The sequence below is a fragment of the Mesoplodon mirus genome (assembly GCF_964341445.2).
Source record: "Mesoplodon mirus genome assembly, chromosome: X".
Lineage (NCBI taxonomy): Eukaryota > Metazoa > Chordata > Mammalia > Artiodactyla > Ziphiidae > Mesoplodon > Mesoplodon mirus.
In genome coordinates, this window is record NC_138981.1 from 58,666,227 (window position 1) to 58,694,105 (window position 27,879).

Sequence of the window (27,879 nt, forward strand, 5' to 3'; positions counted from 1 at the left end):
GAGAGGGTGGTAGGCTTCAATGCAGAGCTGGAAAAGGCACATTGGGTGTTATAATGACTATGGTTTCCTTAACACAAACTATAGGCAGTAAAGCTCAACATTTGCAAAGCTGGTTTTTCTGCACTTTGGGCCATAAAAGCAACCCCACGTAATGGGGCTTGACATACAGAGGGACCTGTCATCCCTTCTGCAGCATCTTAAAAAGCAATTTTGATTGCTGCAAACGAGCAGACTCTATGAGACCATTTCTATCATGTTATCAAAGTCCAAATGATGTCTCTTTCACGATCAGCATAGTGGTTTTCTAAAATTATCATCTCTTTGATTCATTTTAAGTCATGGTATTTAATTTCTTTGAAACATGCAAATGGCAGTAAGGGAGGGTGTGAAGTATTTCTGTTTATTTAAAAGAAGATGGAGGAAGATGGAATAACTGTACTTTGCCCTATTCCTCTTGCTATTACAACTAAGATCCCTGGACATTGTGTATAAAACAAACATAAGAAGACTCTGACAGGTGGAGAATGCAAGCCCCCTAGTCCTCAGGATGGGAGGAAAGACATGAACTTTCTTTTTGTCTCATATTTCCCATACTTGGAGCCGAAGAAGCCAGCAACCCAGACACACCAACAGGCACAGACAAAAAGAGCCCCAGCCAAAACCTTCTCTCTCTAGCCAAAGGGCTAGGGAAAGATCAACCTAGCAAGACAGGAAATTTTTAGACACTAACCACTCTGCTCCAACCCAAACCAGAGAACAAACTGTGGCCCTGCTGCCACCCACACTAATAAAGGCTATGCAGGCAGCTTGGACTTCCACCCTCCTGAGGCTGTAATGATATGTCCCAATACCCCCAACCCCCTGCCTGCTGGTGTGGTGTCAGAGAAGGCCAATTACAGAGAAGAGACTTTCATGCCCACAGGCCACCCACACACTATGTCAGTAGAGACTATGTGGGGAGCCTACAATTCCACCCCACTAGGCAATAATGAGGTGCCCGCTCTTTCCAGCCCTGACATAATGTCAGAGAAGACCTAATGGAGAGTCGGGAATTTCACCACTCCCCAATGGTAAAGAGGTCAACCTCCCACCCAAGTGTCAGAGGAGGTAGTAACAAAGGAAGAAATAACCTGGCACTCTGACCCCTCCCACGCAGGAAGCTATCAGTGGGAGCCTACTGTGGAGCAGAAACTGTCAACCCTGCCCAGTAGAAATGAGGAGTCCCCCTTTGGATCAGTTGAGGCCAAGTGGGAAACCTAGACTTCTACCTCCACCTGGTAGTAATGATGTGACAGCCCTCTTCCCTATTGGTGGCAGTGTCAGAGGAGGCCAGCTAAAATAGATGGTTTAAGTGAGGTTCAGAGTCTCATTTATCCCCATGACATAATGACATAATACCCAAATGCCAGATTTCAAACAAATATCACTCAAGAACCAGAAGATAGGGCTTTCTTCATGGCACAGTGGTTAAGAATCCACCTGCCAATGCAGGGGACACGGGTTCAAGCCTTGGTCGGGGAAGATCCCACATGCCGAGGAGCAGCTAAGCTCATGCACCACAACTACTGAGCCTGCACTCTACAGCCCACGAGCCACAACTACTGAGCCCATGTGCCACAACTACTGAAGCCTGTGTGGTTAGATCCCATGCTCTGCAACAAGAGAAGCCACCCCAGTGAGAAGCCCACACACCGCAATGAAGAGTAGACCCTGCTCACCGTGGCTAGAGAAAGCTCACAGGCAGCAATGGAGACCCAACACAGCCAAAAATAAATGAATAAAATACATTAATTAATGTTTAAAAACTTAAAAAAAAAGAACTAGAAGATCTCAAACTGAATGAAAAAGACAATAGATAGATGCCCAAACCAAGATGACAGAGATGTTAGAATAATCTGATAAAGATTTTTAAATGGACCATCATAAGAATGCTACAACAAGCAACAAATGTGCTTGAAACAAGTGGAAGAAAAGAGAAAGTCCTAGCAAAGAAAAGGGAAAGAGAAAGAGAAAATTAGAGAAAAAGAGAAAGTATCAAAATAGAAACAGAAGATATAAAGAAGAACCAAAGGGAAATTTAAGGAGTAAAATGCAATAACCAAAATTAATTCAATGGATAGGCTCAATAGGGAGTGGAAGGTACAGAGGAAAAAAATCAGTGAACTTGAAGACAGAACAATAACAATTACCCCACCTGAACAACAGAGAGAAAATATACTGGAAAAAAAATGAATTATGAGAATGAGAAGACAAGCCACAGACTGGCAGACAATATTTGCAAAACACAAACTTGATAAAAGACTGTTATCCAAAATACTAAAAGAATCTTAGGGAGATTCCAAAACTACTGAAGCCCGAGTGCCTAGAGCCTGTGCTCCACAACAAGAGAAGCCACCGTAATGAGAAGCCCATGCACCACAACGAAGAGTAGACCCTGCTTGCCACAACTAGAGAAAGCCTGTGCGTAGCAACGAAGACCCAACACAGACAAAAATAATAATAATTTAAAAAAAGAAAATGGGGCTTCCCTGGTGGCGCAGTGGTTGAGAGTCCGCCTGCCGATGCAGGGGACATGGGTTCGTGCCCTGGTCCGGGAGGATCCCACATGCCGTGGAGTGGCTGGGCCCGTGAGCCATGGCCGCTGAGCCTGCGCGTCCAGAGCCTGTGCTCCACAACGGGAGAGGCCACAACAGTGAGAGGCCCATGTACCGCAAAAAAAAAAAAAAAAAAAAAAAAGAAAGAAAGAAAGAAAAAAGAAAGAAAATGAACAGCCTAATTAAAAAACGGGCAAATGACCTGAACAGACATTTCTCCAAGGAAGATATACAGAGGGCAAGTAAGCATATGAAAAGATGCTCAACATCATATGTCATTAGGGAACAGCAAATTAAAACAATGAAATAGTACTATGCACCCATTAGAACAAAATACTAAAATACTAAAAACAAAATCGAAACAAAATCCCAAATACTAAAAACATCCAAATACTGGCATGGATATGGAGCAAGAGGGACTCTGACTCATTGCTGGTAGGAACACAAAATAGTATAGCCACTTTGGAAGACAGTTTGGTGGTTTTTTACAAAACTAAGCATACTCTTAGCATCCAATCCAGCAATCACGCTCCTTGGTATTTAGCCAAATGAGTTGAAAACTTAGATCCACACACAAAAACCTGCACATGAATGGTTATAGCAGCTTTATTCATAATTCCCCAAACTTGGAAGTACCCAAGATGTCCTCAGTAGGTGATGGATAAACAAACTGTGGTACATCCAGACAATGGAATATTATTCAATGCCAAAAAGAAATGAGCTATCAAGCCATGGGGGAACTATAAGTGCATATTGCTAAGTCAAAGAAGCCAATCTGAAATGGCTTCATGTTGTAAGAATCCAACTATATGACATTCTGCCAAAAAGTAAAACTATGGAGACGGGAAAAGGATTAGTAGTTGAGAGGGGTTACAGTGGGAAGAGCGTTGGATAAGTAAAGCATAAAAGATTTTTAGGGCTCTGAAACTATTCTGTAAGATGCTATCTTGGTGGATACATGTCATCATACATTTTCCTAAATCCATAGAATGTACAACACCAAGAGTGAACCCTAATGTCAACCACAGATTTGGGGCGATAATGATGCATCAGTTTAGGTTCATTGATTGTAACAAATGTACCATTCTGCTGCAGGATATTGATTGGGGGTCAGAGAGCTATGCCTGTGTGGGGCAGGGGGGATAAAGGAACACTATATACTTTTCCTTTCAGTTTTGCTGTGAACCTAAAACTGCTCTAAAAAATACAGTCTATTAATTTTTAAAAATTGAACAAGACTCAGGGACCTGTGAGACAACAACAAAGGATCTAAAGTTCCTGGCAGAGTCCCAGAAGAAGAACAGAAAAAGTGTAGGGCTGAAGAAGTACTCAAAGAAATTATGGCTGAAAACTTCTCAAATTTGGTAAGAGATATAAACTTACAGATTCAAACAGCTGAGCAAAACCTAAATGGGATTAAACCCAAAGAAATCCACACAAGATACCTCATCATCAAATATCAGAAAACTGAAGACAAATTAAAAATCTTGAAAGCAGAGAGAGAAACAACACCCTATCAATAAAGGAAATATAACTCAAAAGATAATAAATTTCTCATCAGAAACCATAGAGGTCAACAAAAAGTGACACAATATTTTTCAAGTGCTGAAAGAAAAGAACTATGAACTCACCTACCTCCAGCGAAAATATCCCTCAGGAATGAATAAAGGTGAAATCAAGACATTCTCAGATGAAGGAAAACCTTGGTCACAAGGATACCTACCTGAAACTGTCACAAGGATACCTACCTGAAAGAATGACTAAATGAAGCTCCCTAAACAGTAAAGATAAAAGAAGAAATCTTGGAAAATCAGGAAGGAAAAAAAAAAAAACATAATAAGCAAAATTTGGGGTAAATACAATAGACTTTCCTTCTCCCCTCGAGTTGTCTATTATATTTGAAGATTGAAGCAAAAATTAGAAAACTAATGTGGTTCTGAATGTATATAGAGAACACTTAAGACAGTTGTATTATAAATGAGTGAGGGGAGGGTGGGTGGGTGGGATGAACTGGGATATTGGGATTGGCATATATACACTAATATGTGTAAAATAGATAACTAATGAGAACCTTCTGTATAGCACAGGGAACTCCACTTTGCTGTACAGTAGAAACTAACACAACACTGTAAAACAACTATACCCCAATAAAAATAAATAAATAAAATAAATGGGTGAGGGTAAAGTGATGCAAAAGACGTAAGATTTCTATGTTTCACTCAAACTGGTAAAATGACAACATCATAGATTTTGCTAATACACACGTGTGTCCACACACACACACAAATGTACCTAGGGCAACCACTAAAGAAGTATACAAAGAGATACACTCAAAAACGCTATACAGGCATACCTCATTTTATTGCACTTCACAGATACAGCGGTTTTTACAAATTGAAGGCTTGTGGCAACCCTGAGTCTAGCAAGTATATTGGCCCCATTTTTCCAACAGCATTTGCTCACTCCATGTCTCTGTGTCACATTTTGGTAATTCTTGCAATATTTCAAACTTTTTCATTATTATTATATTTGTTATAGTGATCTGTGATCAGTGATCTTTGATATTACTATTGCAGTAAGATTGCAACTCGATGAAGGCTCAGATGATTGTTAGCATTTTTTAACAATGAAGTATTTTAAAACTAAGGTATGTACGTTGTTTTTTTAGACATAATGCTATTGCACACTTAATAGACTATAGTATAGTGTAAGCATAACTTTTATATGCACTAAGAAACCAAAAAATTGGTGTCACTCACTTTATTGCAATATTCACTTTATTGTGGTGGTCCAGAATGAAACCTGCAATATCTATGAGGTATACCTATAGATAAATCAAAATTGAATTCTAAAAAACGTTCACATAACCCAAAGGAAGGGAGGAAAAGAAAACAAAGAAGTGAACACAGAATAAACAGAAAACAAAAATTTAAGTATCAGACTTAAGCCCTTACATGTTGATAATTACCTTAAATGTAAATGATCTATATACACCAGTTAAAAGTCAAAGATTGGTAGAGTAGATGAAAAAACATGACTCAACTATATGCTATCTACAAAAAACTCACTTCAAATATAATGATATTGGGAGACTGAAAGTAAAAGGATAGAAAAATATATATCATGCAAATATTAATAAAGGAAAGGGAGTGCTTATATTAATATCAAATAAAGATGTTAGAGCAAAGAAAATTACTGGAGACAGAGGGGGCATTACATAATGATAAAAGGGTGAATACACCAAAAAGACAAAGCAATCCTAAATGTGTAAGATTTGCAACAGAGTTGCAAAATATGTGAAGCAAAACCTGATAGAACTGAAAGGAGAAACAGAAAAAGCTAGAATTACAGTTAGAGACTTCAACACACCTCTCTGAACAATAAATAGAAGATTCTAACAGAAAATCAGGAAGGATATAGAAGTCAACAATACTATCAACCAATGGAATCTAAACAACGTGTATAGAACACATCACCCAACCATAACAGAAAATACATTATTTTCAAGTGCCCATGGAACATATATCAAGATAGAACATACCCTGGGCAATAAACAATACCCCCAAATTTAAACAAATTGAAATCATAAAGAATGTGTTATCCAACCACAAAAGAATCAAAGTAGAAATCAATAACAGAAAGATAGGAAAATCTGCAAACACTTGGAAACTAATAATTCACTTCTAAATGATCCATGAGCCAAATAGTCTCAAGGGAACCCAAAAATACATTGAATGAGAAAGAAAATAAAATATATCAAGACATGTGAGATACAATTAAAGTAGTACTGAGAAGGAGATTTATGGCACTAAAGTACACATTAGAAAAAAGAGGAAAAGCCCGAAATGAATCATCTAAGCTTCCACCAAAAAGAATAGTAACATACACCCAAAGAAAGCAGAGAGAAGGAAAACTGACAGCAAAAATCAATGAAATTGAAAACAGAAAAGCAATAGGGAAAATCAATGAAACTATGAGCTGGTTCTTTGAAAAGATCAATAAAATTGACAAATCTCTGGCAAGACTGACAAAGAGTAAATAACATAAGAGAGAAGACACAAATTACTAATATCAGGAATAAAGCAGGGAATATCACTACAGATCCTGCACACATGAAACCACAATAATGGAATACTAAAAACAACTCTACACACACAAATTTGATTACTTAGATGAAACCGACCAATGCCTCAAAAAACACAAACTACCAAAATCCAACCGATATGAGATACATAATTTGATTAGCCCCACAACTATTAAGGAAAACAATTTTGTAATTTTAATGCTCCCCCAACAGCAATCTTTTGGCCCAGATGTTTTCACTGAAGAATCCCACCAAACACTGAAAGAATTAACACTGCTACATAATCTCTTCTAGAAAAACAGAAGAGGAAGGAACACTTCCAAATTCATTTTATGAAGCTAGTATTACCCTAATATCAAAACCAAACAAAACAGTACTGAAAGAGAAACCTACAGGCAAATATCTCTCATGAAGGTAGATTTTTAAATCCTTAATAAAATATTAGCAAATACAATTGAGCAATGTATATAAAGAATTATAAACCATGACCAAGTGGGGTTAATTTCAGGAATGCAAGACTGGTTCAATACTTGACAATCCATCAGTGTAATCCACCATATTAACAGGCTAAAGAAGAAAAATCACACAAACAATTCAATTGATACAGAAAAAATATGTGACAAAATTCAATACCCATTCATATTAAAAAAAAAAAAGTCCTCACCACTCTTATTCAATACAGTGTTAGAAGTTATAATCAGTGCAATAAGGAAAAAAGGGAAATGAAAGGATACAGACTGGAAATATGAAATAAAACTGTCCCTATTCACAGGCAACATGATTCTCTACATAGAAAATTCCAAAGAATCTACCAAAAAAATAAAATAAAATAAAACACCTAGAAATAGTAAGTCAGTTGAACAAGGTCATAGAATACAAGATGAACATACAAAAGTCAACTGTATTTCTGTATGCTAGCAATGCACATGTGAACAACAAAATTAAAAATACAATACCATTTACAATCACTCAAAGAATGAAATGCTTAAATGTAAATCTAACAAAATATGTGCAAGACATATATGCTGAAAATTATAAAACATTCGTGAAAAACATCAATAAAAATTTAAATAAATGGAGGTACATACCCAGGTGTTCATGGATTAGAAAACTCAACGTGGTAAAGATCTCAATTCTCCTCAAATTAATATATGGCTCTAACACAATTACTATGAAAATCCCAGAAAGATTTTTTTGTACATATAGACAAGATTATTCTAAAATTTATATGGAAAGACAAAGGAATTAGAATAGATAAAACAATTTTCAAAAAAGAATAAAATTTAAAGAAAGGGTCTACCTATATTCAAGACTTATTCCATAGTAATCAAGACTATGGTGTTGGAGGAGGGATAGACACATTGATCAATGGAAAAGAATAGAGAATCCAGAAATAGACATACACAAATATGCCTAACTGATTTTTGACAAAGATGCAAAACCAATTCAATGGAGGAAGCATAGCAATTCCAGCAAATGATGCTGGAGCAATTGGACAACCACAGGCAAAAAAATGAACCTTGGCTTAAGCCTCAAACTTTACCTGAAAATAAACACAAAACAGATCACAGATTTCAATTTAAAACACAAAACCATAAAAAACCTGTATATGGATGTTTCTAGAAGGGGTTGTAACAACCCCAAACTGGAAACAGCCCAGATGTCCTTCAACAGGTGAATGGTTAAGTGAACTACAGTACATCCATATCATGGAATCCTAGTTAGCACTAAAAACGACTGAAGTTTTGATATATGTAAAAACTTGGGCAAATGTCCACTTTCCTCATTTGTAACAGGGAGGAGGTTGTCTCAAGAGCCTTCCTGTTTGGGAATTCACGATACAGATGAGCAGAGTGGGGCAGGATGAGAGCATGTTTGAAAGAGCTTAGGGATTTTATTTTACTTTATTTTATTTTTTAGAACTTTTAGAGATTCAAAATAATCAGAAGGAAGTGGCTTGATGAAGGCCAACTGTCATGCTTCATGGGAGCCCATTTTGGAAGCTGGGAACCCAGGAGAAGGGGAGTTTAGGGTAGGTGCATTCTGTTGGCACAAGACGAAGTCTGCTCAGCTGTAGTGAAATTTAAGGTTGTTGCTCTCTCACACTGAGATGGGACAGGGTGGATTTGAGGCCTAAACTGAAAGGATTCTGTGTTCCCAGGAACATAAGGAAATATCTTGTTCTGATACACAAAATTAAGGGTTCATCAGTCAAGGCAACTAAAGAACTGGAGAGAGCCACATTGCCTCCTGAACACTGGGAGCAATGGGAAGTCCGGTGTCAAGGGCACATTCATCTGGTGTAACAGTATTTGTCATGTGATTCTCAAGCACGACCAGTGTCTGCACTGTGTTCAGGCTAGGAAGTGAAGTACGCAGTTCAGAGCCCACGAAAATCTCCACAAGCTCAGTTGCTGCACATGATGCACCAAGGCGGGATTTTACATCCGGGACAGGAACCCCGCTAAAACCGGAAGCACCCCTTGCTACGGGGTCTACTGGGGGCATACGTAGTGTCTCCCAACAGCCAATCCTAGTGCCAGGAGTGTTTAGGAGGCGTAGCCGTGGAGAGACAGTGGCCAATGGCAGAGAGGGCCGTTAATAGAGTGAGGGCAGCCGCGGGTGAGGGGAAGAGAGTACAGCCGCCACGGGAGGCTGAGGAGCTCTAGCCGGTTGGGTGGTTAGACTGTTGACGCGAACTGTAGCGGTACTTCAGCCACCAAACTTCGATTCTCGCCTGCCCTTAAACATCATGGGAGATGCACAGAGTGAGCATCAGCGGATGTTACGACGCCACAAGCGCGAGAAGGCAGAGCTGCAGGCCCACATTCAGGGCATGAAGAGCTCGGTCCCCAAGAGGGACGAGAAGAGAAGAAAGCAGTTGCTCCTCGATGTGGCCCGCCTCGAGGCCGAGATGGAGCAGAAGCAGCAGCAGGAGCTGCAGAAGTTCCAGGAGAGTTTCCCTGATAACAGCAACCTCGATTCAGTCACTGAAGATCTGGGCAAGCTGGATCTCGAGGACAAGCCTCCTCACCTCTCGAGGGCACAGAGAAGGCGCGAAAGAAAGGTGGCCCTCGAGAGAGAAAGGCAGGAGAGGATGGCCAAGGCTGAGATGGAGCATCTGGCCAGCTTCCGCCATGACGAGGAAAGGAAGCTCGACGGCATCCTGTGGGCCAGGAATCTGGAGATGAAGGCTATCCCGGCCGACGGCCACTGCATGTACCGCGCCATCCAAGACCAGCTGGTGTTCTCCGTGACCGTGGAGAGCCTGCGGAGGCGCACCGCCGAGTACATGCGGAAGCATGTCGAGGACTTCCTGCCCTTCTGCAGCGACCCCGAAACCGGCGACGCCTGCAGCCGCGACGACTTCTTGAGCTACTGCGACGACATCGTGTTCAGCGCGTCGTGTGGAGGCCAGCTCGAGCTGAGGGCCCTGTCGCACATCCTGCAGACCCCCATCGAGGTGATCCAGGCCAACTCGCCCGCCGTCGTCTTCGGCGAGGAGTACACCAAGAAGCCGCTCACCCTGGTCTACAAGAGCTCCTCCACCTGCGGGGAGCACTACAACTCGGTGAAGCCGCTCGACACCGGCTCCGTCAGGTGCCTGGCCTGCCGTCTCTTGTAGGCCCGCTGCCGCCATCGCCGTGGCGGCTGCCGTTGGAGCCGAAGCTGCCGCCGCCGCGTCTCCTCAGCAGGCTCCGCTTTTTTCCTTCGGTTTTCTCAGGGTTTTGTTGATTCATTTTACTCAGAGTTCACCCCCTCTCTCCACCCCCGCCCCCCCTTCTTCCTCCCTCGCTCTTCTATCCTCCTCGATCGTCCCTGGGTTGCTTCTTTCACGGGGTTAGGGGAACCGGAGGCCGGTGACCAGGAAGACATCTGCACCGTCCTACCCTAGCGGAGTGACTATGCCAAGTTCCCACCTTTCTTGCTCCGCGGCATGTGGGGTTGGGTCTTCCCCGACCAGGGCTGGAACCCGTGTCCCCAGGATTCTTAACCACTGAGCCACCAGGGAAGCCCTAGTATTTTGTTTTGTTTTTTCATAAAACCTTGTATGGTTGCAAATTAATGACAGTTGTTTAGATGTTTTCTGAATTCTAAATAATGTTTGTTAACTTTAGAAGTTAAATGTAAGCGTTAAATGTAGAAAGTAGATTTACCGAAACTGATAGGCTAGATAAGGCTTGCTCTAAGATGTGAAAGATCTCAATTTAATTTCCTTTATTAAATATAAGAAAGGACATGACTTTATTCAAGTAGTTGATTCATTTCATTATATCTGCAACTGATGTGAAGTAAGAAGAGACAAACTGATAGGTAGTTTAACTGACTGTGAGGGGTGACATCAACTAGTAAGTTTCCTTTATTCTCAGACATAAAAGGGTATAACGCTGTTCAAGCACTTGGTCCACTTTGTTCTATCTACAACTGGTATGAGTGTGAAAGATCTGAACTTAGTCGTTTTCCTTAATTCTTAGAGATAAAAAGTATTTAAAGAGAGATTTTAAAAAGTATTAAAGTCGTTGATTCATTTTGTTATATCTGCAACTGCTATGAAGCACAAAAAATGAGCAATATACTTTTGTTGATATTTGAGACTTGTTGATATCTTGAATTTGCCAAAAAAAAGTAAAAGTGAAATGATTTGCAGTAAACAATTTAAAAAAATTTAACCTTTAGGTTCTGTACTTCAGTGAGATTACTTACATTCATTTAAAAAATTCTTTGTACACACCAAATGTTCTAAACTAAAACATACGAAGGGGAAAAGGCGAACAGTAGTTTGTTTAAAGAATAAAAGCAGTTTAAAAAAATACCTGGTTTTCTATTTTTGTATAGCTGACTGAGTTCATATAGAGTTTGTATCCCAGGATCGACTTCAGCAAAGGAATCCTGGAGGGTTAGGGAGCAGGAGGGAAGGGGGAGGACACAGTGACAGATGAGGCTTTTGGAAGGAGGAATGGGCCTGCAGTCCTGATGGTGGTCTGGAGTGGAATATCTCCCAGGGAAGGATATAGGGAGGAATAAGATAGTTGAAGCTATCCTGAGTTGATGTTTCACTCAGTGAAAACATCATGAAATGGCTCCAGTTAAGGATGTTCTCATTGCTATGCATGACAAAGTACTTGCACTTTCAAAAACTTGCCAGTCCAGGGCTAGTTGCAGGAGGGAAAGAAGTGCCACTGTTTTTTTCTTTTTTTTTTTTTTGAAGGCAGGGCGTGTGTTGGGGGGAATCTCTTTTCAAAATGCAAATATAGAAATCCTGCCAGATAGCTCGCTGTGTAAATGTGTGCATCAGATACATTTTCAGATAGCCAGCTGTCTGAGAAGAGGAAGTCCCTGAGAAAACTAGGTATTTGGACGCATTGTGAGAAGAGCGCCTTTTATAGGGATGAGAATGCTGGCTGGGGAAGGAAGAATAGGCCAGGAAGGGAGGCATAATCTGTAGAAGGGGGCCTGGCTGGGACAAAGGGTGAAAACTGGGGAAGGGGTCAGTCTAGGAGGATGAATGGGCCGTGGCAGGGGAAAGGGGAACAGGCAGAAGAAGGGGAGACGGCGAGGTAAGGACACCTGTGTGGACTGGGGCACAGGGTGAAGAAGGAGGCCAGGCTAGGAAGGGGATAATGGAGCGGGGGCTGCTTAGGGAAGGAGGACTCGGCTGGTCAAGGGAAAGAGGCTTAGTTGAGTTAGGAGGCAAAGGATGAGAGAGGAATCCTTGAGTGTTAAAGGGTAAAAACCCTGGGGAATGGCACCTGACCAGGGAAAGAGATCTGGCTGGGAAAGTAGGCTTAAGCTGGGGAAGAGGGTGAGGCTGGGGAAGGGGCCTGGATGTGGGAAGGGGCCTGTCTTGTAAAAGGAGCAGAGACTTGATAGGGTGGCACAAGCTGAGGATGGGAGACTGGCTGGGCTGGGGGAGATTGGGGGGAGAAAATATCCTGGCAGGGAAAGGTGGCCTGCCTGGGGAGGGGCTCTGGCAGGGGAATGGGGCCTGGGAAGGAGGCACAGGCAAGGAAAGGAAGCTGGTGGCGGGAGAGGTTCGAATGCTGAGACCAACATAGGCTGGGCATGGGATAATCGGTGGGTTGATGGACCTGCCTGGAAGAGGGGGATTAGCAGGTGGGGAGGGCCTGCTAGGGCAGGGATCCTGCCTGGGAAGGAAGGCGTGTGTCCTGGCTGAGGGAGGGCACATGGTTGAGGAAAGGGACCTAGCTGGGGGCACAGGCTAGGGATGGGGAAAAGGTCTGGCTGAGGAGGGGGAATAAGCTAGGGGAGGGGTTTGGTTGAGGAAGGGGTATACCGGTTGAGGAAAGGTACCTTACTGGGAAGGAGGCCCGCCTAGGGAAATGAGCTTAGACTGGGGGAGAGGCTGTTAGGTCCCTGGGTGAAGAGAGCCTGGCTGTGGGGAGGAGTCTGGCTGGGAAAGACTTCCCAGCTGGGGGCATGTGTGTGTGAAGGGGTCCCGGCAGGGAAATGTCACATGGTTGGGGAGGGGACTTTACTGGTGTTGGAGAGCTGAGAGAGGAGGATGCTTGGCCAGGGAAGGGGGCCTTTTTTTTTTTTTTTTTCTGGGGATGGCAGAAGTGTGTTTGTTCTGGGTCCACCCACCGAGCCAATTAGGGTGCTGGGGGTGCGAAGCGGATGTAAAGGGTGGGCCGAGACAGTCCCGGGGACGGCCTAGGCCTCCACGGCCCGGCCGTTGATGATGCGGATGTGGCGGATGATGTCGTGGATGGCTTCTGACGTGGTGCCCTGGCCCCCGATGTCTGGGGTGTGCATATTTTCATTGTCCATGGATGCCAAGACGGCCTTGCGGATGGAGGTGGCGTAGGAGTGGAGCTTGAGGTGGTCGAGCATCATGCGACTTGGCACTGGCTATGAAAGGCCAGTGAAGGGGGAACTCCTTGGAAAAGTGGTCCAGCTGAAAAGGGAAAAGGCTGGGCACAAGCACCTGGCTATCAGAAGGAGGCCCTTTCTGGAGAAGGGGTCCCGTGAGGGCAAGGGGACACAGGGTTGAAAAGGGGCTTTGCCTGGGGAAGGGTAGCCTGGCTAAGGAGGCTGTCAACAGGGTCTCAGGTCGGGGAACAGGCCCTGGCTGGGTGAGGGGCCTGCGAGCAGAAGGGTCCTGCATGGGGAATAACACAGGCTGGGGTTGAGGCCTGCCTGGGGAGGGGAGGCTGGCAGCATAGGACGGTAAAGAGGCTGGGCTGTGGCCCAGGGTGGGAAAACTTCCAGGCAAGTGGCTAGAGGCTGGAGAGTTGGACACAGGCTGGTAAGATGGCTGGTTTAGAAAGGGGGCCAATGCCAAGAAGGAGGCATAGGCTGAGGAAGAGGCTCTGGCTGGGGAAAGGGGCCTGGCCGGGCAAGGGGGCATAGGCTGGGGAAGGAAAAGCAAGTTGGGTCAGGGAGCCTGGGCACGGGCTGGCGGGGGTGGGTGGGTGGGTAAGAAGCTGGGGCAGGGGCCGAGGCAGGGGCCTGGGTAGGGTTACTGCAAAAGAGGATACTGGCTGGGAATGTGACTCCGCTGGGGCGAGGGTCTAGGTGGGTATAGGGGACGCCTGCCTAGGAGGGGAAGGGAACCAGGCTGGGGAGGTAGCCTTGGCCAGGGAAGGGGGCATAGGTAGCTGGGGAGGCAGGTATAAACGGACAAAGAGAGCCCGGCTGAGAAGAGGGCCTGGCTGGCTTGGAAGCACAGGCAGGTTAAGGGCTTCTGATGGGGGATGGGCTTATCTGCTGGGGCAGGGTGCATAATGTGGGGAAATGGGACTACCTGGGGAAGGGGGCCTGGCTCCAAGGGGGTATAGACTGAGGAGCAGGGTTAGGGAAGTGAGGAAGAGGGAATAGGCTGGTGACAAGGACCAGGGGCCTGGTTGGTATAGGGTATGAATTGGTATAAGGTGAAAAGGGGATTCCTGGCTTTTGCATGGGGAAGGGCTAGGGAGTGGCACCTGGCTAGGGGAGGAGGCACTCGCTAGGGAAGTTATCTGCACATAAAGTTGGGAGGGGCTGGATGCAGAGGGGGCACTGTTGTGAAGGCAGGGTGCACTGGCCAAGGAAGGGGGCATGGCCGCGGAAGAGGGCATAGGTTGGTGAAGAGGGCACTGCCTGGATAATGTGGGCCTTGCTGGGAGTGGGGGGAGGGCCTGGTGCTGCCCACGGAATTCTGCCCAGCAGAAGGCAGCAAACAAACCAGCAGAGTCCCATTTTACAGGCTTCTTTCTCCCTAAATACAAGAGAAATAACTATTTCTGTCTAGGGAACCCTTAAGATCTCACTGGGCCTGTCCCAGCTTCCTCCACTGGGTCTGCCTTCAGCTGGAAGGATGGGGAAGAGTAAACCCAGGCCAGATTCCAACCAGGCCCAGAGCACAAGCCAAGAAGGGGCCTTCGCTGTGGGATCTGGCAGGACATGAGGGATTTGCAGTCTGTTCCATTTTGTAACAGTGACCACAGTCACTGAGGACAGTTGACTGTTCTGGGCAATTGTGTGTGCAAAAGCCATGGGGTACTGTTCCCAAAGGGGTTCAATTCCAGAAGCAGCTTTCATTCATTTACTTACCATTCTTCATTTACTCCTCATGATCATGCACTTTTGCCTTAGCAGCCAAAGACAAGGACACCTATCTGGATTTGAAGCCCAGCTCATATACCCGCTTCCTAGCTTTGTGACTTGGATTAAGTCATCTAATCTTTCTGGGCTTCAGTTACCTCATCAGTAACATGGGACAGTTAATGCCCGTCTTAGAGGTATCTCTTGGGATGTTAGGTACATTAAATGAAAATATGTATAAAATGTGCAATAAATGTATCATTACCTAGGGGCCTAACACTATAACACTATCAGCTGTGGCAGCAACCACCCCTTCACTCTGTCTACAGTAATTTTGGAGCCACTTGGCCTCTTCCCGCAGGTCCTACAGTGGAAGCCAAAACTTCTTGGGCTGCAGCGTGAAAGCAAATCCCACTGGGGCTTACCAGAGTGTCCTCTTGGGGACAGGGGGGCCTGTGTGCGGGGACTCCTCAGGCCAGTCAGTATCTTCCTTCCTTCCACCCTTTTTCTACACACACACATAGACATGCGTATTTAAAAAAAACCAAACTGGTATCATTCTATTTGAACTACTTTTTTTTTTTAACTTAACAATACATTATAAGCATTTCCTTCTCTCCTTAGTCTTCAATACGATGATTTGAATGCCTGCATTCTAGCCTGTGAATGTGCCACAATTTATTTGTCCTATTCTATTGCTGGACATTTAGATTGCTTTCAGTTTCTCACTGCTACAAATATGCGACTGTAATATCCTTGTAGCTGAGTCTTTGTCTATATTTCTGATTATTCCCCTTTGATAAGATTTCTAGAAGTGATCTAGGTCCAAAGGAGAGGCTTTTAATGCATACTGGTAAATTGCCCTCCAGAAAGAGTGAGCCAATGTACACTCGCAGGGTGTGAGAGTGTTATTTTCCCATATAGTTGCAAACACTGAAAATTATCATCTTTGCTCATTTGTTAGGTGAAAGATGCTGTATTAGTTGACCCTTTGTTGATTACTAGTAAGGTAGAATATTCCTCTAAGTATTTGTTAGCATGTCTATTTCATTCATGCTGGAACAAATAATTCTTAATTTATTGCCTGTTCCTGACATTTGCTTAATTTTTTATGGGTAAGTTTGTCTTCTTCTTACGGATTTTTAATAGGTCCTTCCACTTTTCATTCGGATATTTTTTAAAAACAGTTTTTCCCGTACATTATTAGGCTCTCAGTGTTGTTTCTGACTTTTTGCGTGTGCTCAAGTTTAAAATTGTAATGGAGTCTATCTATCGATCTTTTTCTTTATGGTTTCTGTCTTGGTATCTTGCTTAGAAAGGGCTTCCCCATCCCGAGGTTGGATCAATATTCGTATATACTTTCAAGTTTTTTATGCTTTCTCTTTATATTTAACACTATTTAACATATCCACCTGGAAATTACTTGGGTGGAAGACAAGGACATAAATTGATTTTCTCCAATTATGGTAATTAACCAGTTAGCCCCACACCACTTACTGAATAATCCACCATTTCACCACTGATTTCAAGTGCCACCTTCCACATATATGACATTCTTATGAGAGGGTAAATCTCGTTTCAGCCAGTCACACAGAATAACTGCATTCCAGTGACCTCCATGTGAAACTGCCAGCTGTCCATTCATCCATTCACTCCATATTTACTGAAGAGAATGGTGATAAACAGTAGAGGTAGAGAGATAAAGATCCAGTCCCAGCGCTCACCATCTAGTAGAAATGGCAGATGGGAAAATAGACAGAAATAAACAGAAGGCAGCATGACCAGTGCTGTGATGAAAGGAAGCACAGAGGAAGGACACTTCATCAGACCTGGGGTGGCAGGGAGGCTTAGGAGGAGCTCGCAGAGGACACAGCCAGAGCAAAGGCAGGAGTGAAAGAACAGGGTGTCGGGACTTCCCTGGTGGCCCAGAGGTTGGGACTTTGCCTTCCAATGCAGGGGGTGAGGGTTCGATCCCTGGTCGGGAAGCTGGGATCCCACGTGCCTTGAGGCCAACAAACCAAAACACAAAAGGGAAGCAGTGTTGTAACAAATTCAATAAAGACTTTAAAAAAAAATGGTCCACATTAAAAAAAAAAAAAAAAAAAAAGAACATGGTGTGTCCGTGTTCAGTGGAGCTGGAGGATAGAGGTGACAGGTGAGGGAGCTGTGGGAAAGAAGCTGCAGAGGGAGGCTGGCATGGTCTCCCAGCTTTAGTAACCATCGGTTTTACTCATAATATTACAAATTAAATAAATACACATTGAATGAGATACCATTTTTCATCAGTCAGATTAGCAAAGAAGTCAAGTTTGATAATATGCTGTGTTGATGGGAGAATGCAGAAACAGGCATTCTCAAACATACTGTTTCCCTTGTACATGACTAAAGAATATATTTTAAATGATACTATTGGTTGCTTTTGAGGAGGGGGACCAAGTTGCTGGGGGAAAAGGATGGGACGGAGCTTTGCACTGTGTGATCTCTTAAATGGCTGATATTTTGAACTATATGAGTTAATCAATAAATCTAAACCTAACTAACTCGCTAAATAAAACGCACATAGCTTTTGAACTGGCAGTCCATATCCAGGGACCTATACTACAGGTATACGTATTATACGGCAGTATATTTCAAGGCTATTCATTAGAGTGTTGTTTGTGCAAGTAAAACTCTAGATACAACCTAAATATCCTCAGTGAGGACTAGCTGAGTAAATTTTGGATCATCCATATGAATTGTTTCCTCTAGGGAGAGGGAAAGAAATGGGTGGGTGGGAGGAGGAAGGTGTTGAGCTTTTTCCTTTTAAACTATGTCCTTCGATAGAGTTGGATTTTTTTATTGCAAGGCTATATATCTCCTCATTCTCTCTCCTGCCAGCCCCTGGCAACCAACATTCTACTCTCTGTCTCTCAATTTGACTACTCTATGTACCTCATATAAGTGGAATCATACAATATTTGTCCTTTTGTGACTGGCTTATTTCACATAGCATAATGTCTTCAAGGTTCATCCACGTTGTAGCAGGTGTCAGAATTTCCTTTTTAAAGCTGAATAATAGTCCATCGTGTGTATATACCACATTTTGTTTATCCATTATACCATTGAATTTTTAAGTAGAAAGTTGTATCTATGTATCATCTAAAACCTAGAAAAAAATGATTTCAAAACACTATTTCCTTTCTTCCTCTTCCTCTGGGATAATTTAAATATCATAGGAATTATCTGCTCCTTGAAAGTTTGAAACAGTCCATTCACTTGTGAAACTGCGCCTGGGCCTTTCTTTGAAGTGAGACTCTGACAGTCAGGTAGAGTCCTTGGAAGAAAAGCTATGCTGTGTAAAACAACCATAATTTATCTAAAATAGATAGGGACAAAAATTAGACAAAACAGTCAGGAGGTAAAGAGTAAATGTGAAATTTTTCTTATCTCTCAGAGGGTGAATCAAAGATACCATTTCAGTTTTGAAGTTGAAAAATTGAGAATTGTAGGCTTAAGCGTGGGGCTTACCGTCATAAAAATAACCACCAGTAGAACTAAAAGCGAATTGCCTATGCTCCCATTTAGAAGATTAAAAAAAAAAGAATAAAGGAAAGAGAAAACCTAGCCCTTGGAGCAACAGATAGAAAACAAGGGAAACAGAAATAGTGAACTGGCCTTTTGTCATGGGGTCGGGGAGGGCGTGGGAGGAGCCAGGTAGCTTCTGCCTTTTTTTCCTGGCGTCTTCATTTTTACTTTGGTTTAAATTATTTTGCATATGGAGATACCAAGGTTGTGCTCTGCGTCTGTGGCCTGTTCCTACTTGGAAAAAGAAGACATCTTCTTATCTCATTTTGATTCTGTTTTATTTCGGTGGGTATCTCCTAGGGGGATTATGCATATGCTCATTAACTCAGCCATCAAGTCCCAACTTGACTTTGAATAGGAAAGATGTGCCCCTTAAATATGTTTACTGCTCCTGAATTAATCTTGCCAAAACAGTGTGTTAACCATTGACCTAGATGATCTCTGTAGGCCCTTCCAGCTCCCTCTGCGTCTGTCTTGGTTTCTCTGTCTCTCTATCTCTCTGTCTCTGTCTCTCTCCTTCACACACACACACACACACACTCACACAAATCTAGGAACTGTCTCTGAACATTGTGTATGACCCCACAACACTACATGGCAGAAACAATAGGGAAGCAGTCTTGGTTTGGCGTAAGAAAGAAATGTTTTGATAATCAGAGCTATTCAAAGATATGAAAAACCATCTCACAAGGTGGTGAGTTCTCTGTTATTGGAGATGTGTAAGCCCAGGCTGGATAGCCACCACCTCAGAGGTTTTCAGGCCATTCAAGCGTCTAATGGGGATTTAGAAGAAATTTGAAAACAAAAGAGGTTTCTTTTACTTAGAGGTGGGGAGTGAGCCAGAAGAGAACCACAGAAGCCCCTGGGCATGGGGAAGGCCTGGGCCGGGAGCTGGGGGAGCACTAAAGGAGATTTGCCAGGCCTCTTTTACTCAGTTGAGTCCTCTTTCTAGGACCACAGAAATGTTCATCCCTCCCCCAGGGATGGCCCTGATGAGTCTTGAGTTTGGAAACACAACAGTATTGTGGAGCTGCAGGAATAGCCTAAGGTGGAGACACCGCAACTGCAATGTTGACTCCAGCCCTTGTTCCTAAGTGCAAAACTACCGGTTGAGCGGGCTTGCAGAGTTGCCCAAGGGACCTGTTCTAATGAATAGCCTAGAAACACTGGAATACATTCTCAAGTGTGTAAATAGTGCTTCTGACATATTTGAGGGGGCTTGAAAACAGTTTAAGTATCCTAATCAGTTCAACCAAATACACTGAGTATCTCTACTAGCAGGCACTGCTGGCTGGGTAGGGGCCCCAAAATAATTAAGACTGAGTTTGTGCTCTCCATGGCAGCCTCACGGCCTCGGAGATGAGAAGCACACAAATCCAAGTGACTGCCAACCCAAGGCCCAGCCTTAAGTGCTGTGGTCCAGTTAAGAAGATGAGGAAGTGAAGTGGGAATGCTCTGGGCCAGCTTGGAGTAGGGAGGAAGAGGGAACGGGAAGCTCGGAAAGTTCATCTCAGATTTAGGGGGGAAGCCCTCAAGGGAAGAGCGTCCCAGGCTGTGAGGTCCCCAGGAGGCAAACACCAGAGGTGGCAGTGGGCGAGACACGAGTAAAGAAGGGTTGTTCGCATCTCCAGCGTCTGTTTCCCTCCATCGCCACAAAAGCCTCCAATCTCCTTTTTGGGGGTGCGAACCCCTGTCACCCTCTTGGGGTGACAGCGGTTCACCTCCAGGACCCTCCCCTTTCAGGTCTGCCAATCAAAGCACCGATTCTTCCGGGCCACAGTGATTGGCTCAAGGTGAATCTATGGCTTGGGCCTGCCCAATCAGAGTGAAGCCCATGAGCACACGCGCTCTGTTGCTCCTTTGAGCCTGTGAGAAACAAAATCCGGAGCCCCTGCCGTCTTGCATCTGTGGGAGCTGGCGGGGGAGGGACTGCATTGACCAGGGTGGCCGAGGTGAAGCCACCAAGGTTCATCACCAAACTGAGTCACCTCCTAGGAAGAGGCTAATAAGGCTTTCCTGGAATTGGAGGTGAGTTCAAAGTTCTTGCAAAATCACGTCAGAATTTTGTTTGAAACAAAAGCGGAAGGAAATGGGGAGCGGCAGCGGTGTTTTCCCATGTCCACGAAGCCGCTTTATCTGGGCTTCTCAGCTACCTTGAAACCACGAACGGGCTACTCGGGGTATTCTAGCCCCTGCGGAGTGGGCTCTCTAAGGAGTAAGTGAGAACTCGGGGGCCTGTGGCAGTCTGATGTGAATGAGTGTTTGTCCATTCCCAGGAATGCAAGCATCCCTGAGGGGTCCTGGGAGTAACCGGGTTCTGATCCCAGTCATGAGTTTCTGATCATGAGCTGCCTTCCCGTAGGGCCCAGATTCAGTGACCAGCCACATCCGAGAAGAGAGAATATTTCTGCCACTTGCTCCATCCTTTGTGGAAAAAAATCTTCTGTACTCAGGAGTTAGAATGTTACCCTAGGGGCAGTAGAATCCGTTAAAAGTTTGTTTTTCAGAAGGAATGAGACATCAGAGCTATGCTTTAGAGATAAGGAATCTTAGGGGAAAGGATGGATTGCAAGGAGAGAGATTGGAGGCAAGAGGCTGATTTGAGAGGCTGTCTTTTCATCCATGACAGACGACGCTGACGTGGCCTGGGGCTGTGGCAGCAGGGAGAGAACAGGGGACCAAAGTGATGGACACTGGGAGTAGAATTAACATTTGTTTTATGAGGAGGGTAAAGACAAAGACAGGATCAGAGGTGATTCCCTGGTTTCTGGCTGGAGTATCTCAGGAAGAGGTCCACTGAGATAGGCCCTTAAAAATCCCTTCAATTACCAATCAAGTAGAGTGTCCCCAGTTTCACATATACAACCTTTGTACACTAAAGCTTTTTGTACCTCTGAGCCAAACTGAAAGGAGCATATGAGTGAGCACAGACTCTTAGAAATGATACACAAGAAACTCCAAGGAGACCAACTCAGCAGCTGAGAATAGGGTGTAAAAGCACTGATTATTCAAAATATAAATAGAGTTTAAAATTTTAAGTATATAATCAAATTTTAAGAATAAAAGCAGTACGGGATTTCCCAGGTGGTCCAGTGGTTAGGACTCCACGCTTTCACTGCCAAGGGCCCGAGTTCAATCCCTGGTCAGGGAACTAAGATCCCACAAGCCACATGGCACAGCCAAATAAATAAATAAATAAAAGCAGTAGCAAGACAAGAGTGTGTCACCCATCAGTAGTCACCAAGCTGAGAATTTTTCAGTTGATAATAATAAGACAGGAGCTTCAGCAGGACAATGCAGGGAGGGCTCTACACCCTTCCTCCTGTAGTTCTCTAGTAGGTAACTATTTGACCACAGTTCACAGCCTGTCTCTTTGTCATACACACATCCCACTGCTTTCAAGGAAAGCAAATAATCCTCAGAGACAGTAAAGTCTAAATTCCACATCTTTTGGTTAAAATGGTAAATTGTATTTATTTTACTATAATAAGAATCATATTATATATACATATGTATACATATACATTTATACAGTAATATACATACAGATATACATACATGCATATATAAATGAAACACTAAAAAGCTACAAGCCAAATGTCAGCAGTGAATTGTGAAGTCTGAATTGTGAGATTATGAGATTTTTACTTTCTTTTTTTTGTTTTTGGCTTTGTAGGGTCTTTGTTGCTGCACGAGGCTTTCTCTAATTGCCCTGAGCGGGGGCTACTCTTTGTTGCAGTGTGCGGGCTTCTCATTGCGGTGGCTTCTCTTGTTGTGGAGCACGGGCTCTAGGCGCGCGAGCTTCAGTAGTTGTGGCACACGGGCTTAGTTGCTCCGAGGCATGTGGGATCTTCCTGGACCAGGGCTTGAACCTGTGTCCACTGCATTGGCAGGTGGATTCTTAACCAGTGCACCACCAGGGAAGCCCGAACACATTACTTTTTCAGGGAAAAATAAGTGTGTTTCTTTAAATCCACTTGAGTTTGCTTGAACAGGCTCTTTGCTTTGGCCAAGGAGGAGGCAGGCCCTAGGGGCAGATGCACGTGTGTTCCACCGCAGGAATTTCTCCTCTCCAGGCCTGCCCTCCACCTTTACAAGGCGATTTCAGGCTTGCAGAGCTCATGAGGAGTCTCTCGCTCACACGTGGGCATTGTCGGAGGGCACGTACAAGGTCTCTTTGAATCTCATAGATGAATTTACAGCCGTTTCATGAGGGATTCCTCCCGATGGCCCCAGAAGCTATGTTGGGACTGTTCTGCCTGACTTACAGCCAAGAGTCATGTCAAGGCTGCGTGTGGCAGCAGCACAGTGCGGTGGGAAACGTGACACAGACGAGTCAGCCGTGGAATTCTGCAGTGTGACCATCAGCCCAACACTCCCCCTCTCTGGCCCTTCCTTCCTTCATTGCTAAGATGAGGGGATCATTAATTCCATTAAAAGCAGTATAATTTTTTCCTGAAATCGGACCCACAATGGATTTTGAGTTTTGCATCATTTGCAAAGCAGTTTCTGTTTCTTTCTTCTGCTTCTACTGATGCAGAGACCTGAGGCCCACTACAATGCCTTGTCTAAAAGCAGAACCACTAAACCTTGGTGACACAAAGAAATTGCCGCAGAAACTTTGAAATTTAAGAACTTTCTGTTTTGCTTTGTTGTTTGTTGTTTTGACTTTTTACTTTGAGCCAGGTCAAATTTTTAGCCTTGATGTATTTCCCTCACTGATCTTTGAAGAGAGAAGGGAGGTCCCCAGAGGCCAAGGTGGGGAGGGCGATAGGCAGACAGGATGGCAGGGAGCACCGCTTAGAGTTCTGTTAACAAACAAAATTCACCTGAGTGAATTTGAAGATCAATTGGCTTTATTCAGCAATTCACAAATGGGACAGCATCCCATCCACCAAGTAGTGAGGAGCTCCAAGGAACTGTACAAAACGGAAGGTTTTGAAAGGCAGAGAAGGGGTGGGACAAAGAAGTCATCAACAAAATAAGGGGTTATTTCAGACAGAGGTCACCTTCCTTTTGGGGAAGGCAGGGGTCTATGTGGCAGACTACCTCACTAGTGCTGGCCAGGAAATTCCAGACTGACTGGTTAAAGTCACTTTCATGGGATGGGCTAAAACTGCAATTTGGTTACGTATTAAGTCTTGGTTTACTGATGTGGGGCATAGCACACGTGACTTCATTTTGGGTCTGTTGTTTCTTTGTTTAACAGTTCTATTTGAGTAGAATAGGCATGGCAAGAATAAACACAAAATGTTAACAGAGGGCTTCCCCGGTGGCGCAGTGGTTGAGAGTCTGCCTGCCGATGCAGGGGACACGGGTTCGTGCCCCGGTCCACATGCCGCGGAGCGGCTGGGCCCGTGAGCCATGGCCGCTGAGCCTGCGCGTCCGGAGCCTGTGCTCCGCAACGGGAGAGGCCACAGCGGTGAGAGGCCCGTGTACCGCAAAAAAAAAAAAAAAAAAAAAAAAATGTTCACAGGGGTTTTCTCCCAGGAGAATTATGGAATTTAATTTCTCCAGATTATTGACAGTGAGCATATATTACAGTTTTATTTTATATTGTATTTCAATAAAAATCAATCAGTGTAAAGATTCCTAGATACTGTGAGACTCATTAAAATCATTTTGTAGTATTCTTTTCTGCAAACAAAAGACCTTTTTAAATTAAGAAAAACATCATTTAAAATTGCAAATGCTTTTCTTTTTTTAATGAAAAAACAATTAGCCATGACTTTTTTCCAGTGAATAAAAATTTCCCTAACAGGCTTGCTCTAAATGTTAAATTTTAAAAATTTCAGTATGGTAGTGCTACCTCCATACACAATAGCTAGCCTGATTAAAAGTTAAAGTCTTTCTTAAAACACAGAAAATCATTATAATGAATAATTCAAGTTAAAAAAATTTTAATTCAGTGTTTTCCTAAAAGTAGCTTCATATTTTAAGTACTCATTAGAAAAACGAAGCTGCAAAGTAATTTGTAAAATGAGACCACTACACATCTATCAGAATGACTAAAAATAAAAAATGATGACGACACCAAATGCTGGTGAGGATGCAGAGAAACCTGATTGCGCATACACTGCTGGTGAGAACGCACAATGGTACAACCACTCTGGAAAATAGCTTCTTCACAAACTAAACATACACTTATAATATGACCCAGAAATTGCACTCCTGGGCATTTTTTTCCCAGAGAAATGAAGCCTTGTGCTCACACAAAACACCTGTATATGGATGTTTATAGCAGGGGTTGTAACAACCCCAAACTGGAAACAGCCCAGATGTCCTTCAACAGGTGAATGGTTAAGTGAACTACAGTACATCCATATCATGGAATCCTAGTTAGCACTAAAAACGACTGAAGTTTTGATATATGTAAAAACTTGGACAAATGTCCACTTTCCTCATTTGTAACAGGGAGGAGGTTGTCTCAAGAGCCTTCCTGTTTGGGAATTCACGATACAGATGAGCAGAGTGGGGCAGGATGAGAGCATGTTTGAAAGAGCTTAGGGATTTTATTTTACTTTATTTTATTTTTTAGAACTTTTAGAGATTCAAAATAATCAGAAGGAAGTGGCTTGATGAAGGCCAACTGTCATGCTTCATGGGAGCCCATTTTGGAAGCTGGGAACCCAGGAGAAGGGGAGTTTAGGGTAGGTGCATTCTGTTGGCACAAGACGAAGTCTGCTCAGCTGTAGTGAACTTTAAGGTTGTTGCTTTCTCACACTGAGATGGGACAGGGTGGATTTGAGGCCTAAACTGAAAGGATTCTGTGTTCCCAGGAACATAAGGAAATATCTTGTTCTGATACACAAAATTAAGGGTTCATCAGTCAAGGCAACTAAAGAACTGGAGAGAGCCACATTGCCTCCTGAACACTGGGAGCAATGGGAAGTCCGGTGTCAAGGGCACATTCATCTGGTGTAACAGTATTTGTCATGTGATTCTCAAGCACGACCAGTGTCTGCACTGTGTTCAGGCTAGGAAGTGAAGTACGCAGTTCAGAGCCCACGAAAATCTCCACAAGCTCAGTTGCTGCACATGATGCACCAAGGCGGGATTTTACATCCGGGACAGGAACCCCGCTAAAACCGGAAGCACCCCTTGCTACGGGGTCTACTGGGGGCATACGTAGTGTCTCCCAACAGCCAATCCTAGTGCCAGGAGTGTTTAGGAGGCGTAGCCGTGGAGAGACAGTGGCCAATGGCAGAGAGGGCCGTTAATAGAGTGAGGGCAGCCGCGGGTGAGGGGAAGAGAGTACAGCCGCCACGGGAGGCTGAGGAGCTCTAGCCGGTTGGGTGGTTAGACTGTTGACGCGAACTGTAGCGGTACTTCAGCCACCAAACTTCGATTCTCGCCTGCCCTTAAACATCATGGGAGATGCACAGAGTGAGCATCAGCGGATGTTACGACGCCACAAGCGCGAGAAGGCAGAGCTGCAGGCCCACATTCAGGGCATGAAGAGCTCGGTCCCCAAGAGGGACGAGAAGAGAAGAAAGCAGTTGCTCCTCGATGTGGCCCGCCTCGAGGCCGAGATGGAGCAGAAGCAGCAGCAGGAGCTGCAGAAGTTCCAGGAGAGTTTCCCTGATAACAGCAACCTCGATTCAGTCACTGAAGATCTGGGCAAGCTGGATCTCGAGGACAAGCCTCCTCACCTCTCGAGGGCACAGAGAAGGCGCGAAAGAAAGGTGGCCCTCGAGAGAGAAAGGCAGGAGAGGATGGCCAAGGCTGAGATGGAGCATCTGGCCAGCTTCCGCCATGACGAGGAAAGGAAGCTCGACGGCATCCTGTGGGCCAGGAATCTGGAGATGAAGGCTATCCCGGCCGACGGCCACTGCATGTACCGCGCCATCCAAGACCAGTTGGTGTTCTCCGTGACCGTGGAGAGCCTGCGGAGGCGCACCGCCGAGTACATGCGGAAGCATGTCGAGGACTTCCTGCCCTTCTACAGCGACCCCGAAACCGGCGACGCCTGCAGCCGCGACGACTTCTTGAGCTACTGCGACGACATCGTGCTCAGCGCGTCGTGTGGAGGCCAGCTCGAGCTGAGGGCCCTGTCGCACGTCCTGCAGACCCCCATCGAGGTGATCCAGGCCAACTCGCCCGCCGTCGTCTACGGAGAGGAGTACACCAAGAAGCCGCTCACCCTGGTCTACAAGAGCTCCTCCACCTGCGGGGAGCACTACAACTCGGTGAAGCCGCTCGACACCGGCTCCGTCAGGTGCCTGGCCTGCCGTCTCTTGTAGGCCCGCTGCCGCCATCGCCGTGGCGGCTGCCGTTGGAGCCGAAGCTGCCGCCGCCGCGTCTCCTCAGCAGGCTCCGCTTTTTTCCTTCGGTTTTCTCAGGGTTTTGTTGATTCATTTTACTCAGAGTTCACCCCCTCTCTCCACCCCCGCCCCCCCTTCTTCCTCCCTCGCTCTTCTATCCTCCTCGATCGTCCCTGGGTTGCTTCTTTCACGGGGTTAGGGGAACCGGAGGCCGGTGACCAGGAAGACATCTGCACCGTCCTACCCTAGCGGAGTGACTATGCCAAGTTCCCACCTTTCTTGCTCCGCGGCATGTGGGGTTGGGTCTTCCCCGACCAGGGCTGGAACCCGTGTCCCCAGGATTCTTAACCACTGAGCCACCAGGGAAGCCCTAGTATTTTGTTTTGTTTTTTCATAAAACCTTGTATGGTTGCAAATTAATGACAGTTGTTTAGATGTTTTCTGAATTCTAAATAATGTTTGTTAACTTTAGAAGTTAAATGTAAGCGTTAAATGTAGAAAGTAGATTTACCGAAACTGATAGGCTAGATAAGGCTTGCTCTAAGATGTGAAAGATCTCAATTTAATTTCCTTTATTAAATATAAGAAAGGACATGACTTTATTCAAGTAGTTGATTCATTTCATTATATCTGCAACTGATGTGAAGTAAGAAGAGACAAACTGATAGGTAGTTTAACTGACTGTGAGGGGTGACATCAACTAGTAAGTTTCCTTTATTCTCAGACATAAAAGGGTATAACGCTGTTCAAGCACTTGGTCCACTTTGTTCTATCTACAACTGGTATGAGTGTGAAAGATCTGAACTTAGTCGTTTTCCTTAATTCTTAG

The 27,879-nt window shown here is 44.5% G+C and overlaps 2 protein-coding genes across 2 annotated transcripts; both read left to right on the forward strand.

The window, feature by feature from the left end:
* Nucleotides 1–8,898: 8,898 nt before the first annotated feature.
* Nucleotides 8,899–10,303, forward strand: LOC309796187 (OTU domain-containing protein 6A-like; the record flags this gene model as incomplete). Its single annotated transcript, XM_082609245.1, has 1 exon — nucleotides 8,899–10,303. The coding sequence occupies exon 1, from the start codon at nucleotides 9,431–9,433 to the stop codon at nucleotides 10,301–10,303; it is 873 nt and encodes a 290-aa protein (XP_082465371.1). The 5' UTR covers nucleotides 8,899–9,430.
* A 14,325-nt stretch (nucleotides 10,304–24,628) lies between these two features.
* Nucleotides 24,629–27,029, forward strand: LOC309796188 (OTU domain-containing protein 6A-like; the record flags this gene model as incomplete). The annotated part of the gene is made up of 1 exon (XM_082609246.1): nucleotides 24,629–27,029. Exon 1 carries the CDS (start codon nucleotides 26,157–26,159, stop codon nucleotides 27,027–27,029), a length of 873 nt encoding a protein of 290 aa, XP_082465372.1. The 5' UTR covers nucleotides 24,629–26,156.
* Between the last annotated feature and the right edge of the window lie 850 nt (nucleotides 27,030–27,879).